At 42.4% G+C, this 1,459-nt stretch overlaps 1 protein-coding gene across 1 annotated transcript in view; it reads right to left on the bottom strand.

Annotated features, from left to right (window-relative positions):
- Lama3 (laminin, alpha 3) overlaps window positions 1–1,459 on the bottom strand; it is a gene marked incomplete at its 5' end in the record, with an annotated part of 381,164 nt that overhangs the window by 21,213 nt on the left and 358,492 nt on the right. Inside the window, 2 exon segments of the mRNA XM_013504299.1 lie at window positions 636–776; window positions 1,104–1,221. Of these exon segments, the coding sequence (XP_013359753.1) occupies window positions 636–776; window positions 1,104–1,221 (259 nt within the window).

Genomic DNA, 1,459 nt, shown 5'->3' with positions numbered 1-1,459 from the left:
TCAGAGGACCATGATATTCTACTTCCACCTCTATTTACAAATTGCACTTATTCTGCAAGTGGATTCCCAAGAACTAGCTGGTTGCTGCACTATAAGACACTAGCAAACTCTTCCTCACTGAAGAGATTTCATCCTTGTGGAAGAGAATTTGTCTCTGTTGTATGTGAGCAGAGAACAAAGGACCTTACTTTCTCCCATTCCTCATATGTAGATACTGTCCAGCTAAATGCTGCAGGGAAAAACAAGGTGAATCTAAAGATCTACCTTTTGTGTAATGAAAAAGGAACAATAGACGTAAATTCTGATTTTTCTTTATATTTAAACTTTTAGCCACATCATTACTCACAAGTTATAATTCATTTTGAATCATCAAATATACCTAAAAGAATGAGAGTGCATTCAGGAATACATGCAAATTCTGTTCTATAAATTATTATGTGTATCCTGAGCCTCATATCTTTCAGGCTATACCCCAGGGTGGAGGTATAACTTTCTTGCTTGAACTGTATGATGACATTTACTTTGATGACTGATAAAACACCCTGCTATTCTAGCATCAACATATTTCCGTTGTGTTTGACATCAAACTTTGAAACAGGTTTAAAATTGTTCAGCCCTAAGGCCTGATCTCTTACCCGCGTCTGATGATTTAGTAACACACCGCTGGGTTGATAGGTCTGAAAGCCAAAGGAGGCCTGGAAGTGGCCGGGCGACGGCAGGTCCAGATTAGTGAAACTCAACTGTCCCCCTCTGGAGAATGAGGCAGATCGCACAAGCTGCAATAGGAACGTGGAATAAATCACTGGCCTTCTCATCATTTCATGCCTGAAACACAGTCACTTGCCCTAGAACCAATGAATGTGATTCATGGAGCCCAGAAAGAAATGAAGTGGGAAGGTTTTGGTCAAAAGCCCTAGTCTCCTACAAATTCCATATGTAAACCCAAAGGGCCTCTGTCTCTTGCAAGTATGTGGGCTGTGCAGTGGGCCCGTTCACCACAATGCCTGCTAGCAGCAAAAAGCCAAAAGTTGACGTACTGCTGCATTAGGAAAATGGGCTAGCTGGGACACCTTCTGTCACAAGGTTCACAAGCCTCCACTTACCTGCCAATCTTCGGAGCATTTTTTGCTCACTCCCACGGTGTCATTCAGCCTCACAACACCGCTGGTCTTCTTCAGATTTTTCATGCAGCCTCGGAAAGCAGGTGTAGAAATATTAAACCTGAGGAAAGATTCAAAAGAGGAAGAGATGGCACATGCCAGGTTCACCTGAGAACAGGTCCTCCAGCCCCAGCTCACCCTTACACAAGTACTGTCCCTTTTATGGTTATTGTTCCCTTGGGATTCCTATAACACTGCCCTAGGATCCCTAAGATGCTGCTTGGAAAATCTTCCTTTCTGTGAAAGTCTTCATTCTCAGCTTTAAAAATATAGACAATAATGTTGACAGAAGAATGGCT

The sequence above is a fragment of the Chinchilla lanigera genome, unplaced genomic scaffold, assembly GCF_000276665.1.
Source record: "Chinchilla lanigera isolate Chin_1 unplaced genomic scaffold, ChiLan1.0 scaffold00001, whole genome shotgun sequence".
Taxonomy (NCBI): Eukaryota; Metazoa; Chordata; class Mammalia; order Rodentia; family Chinchillidae; genus Chinchilla; species Chinchilla lanigera.
The sequence above is the reverse complement of the archived record's forward strand: the minus strand, read 5'-3'. Positions and strand labels throughout refer to the sequence as shown.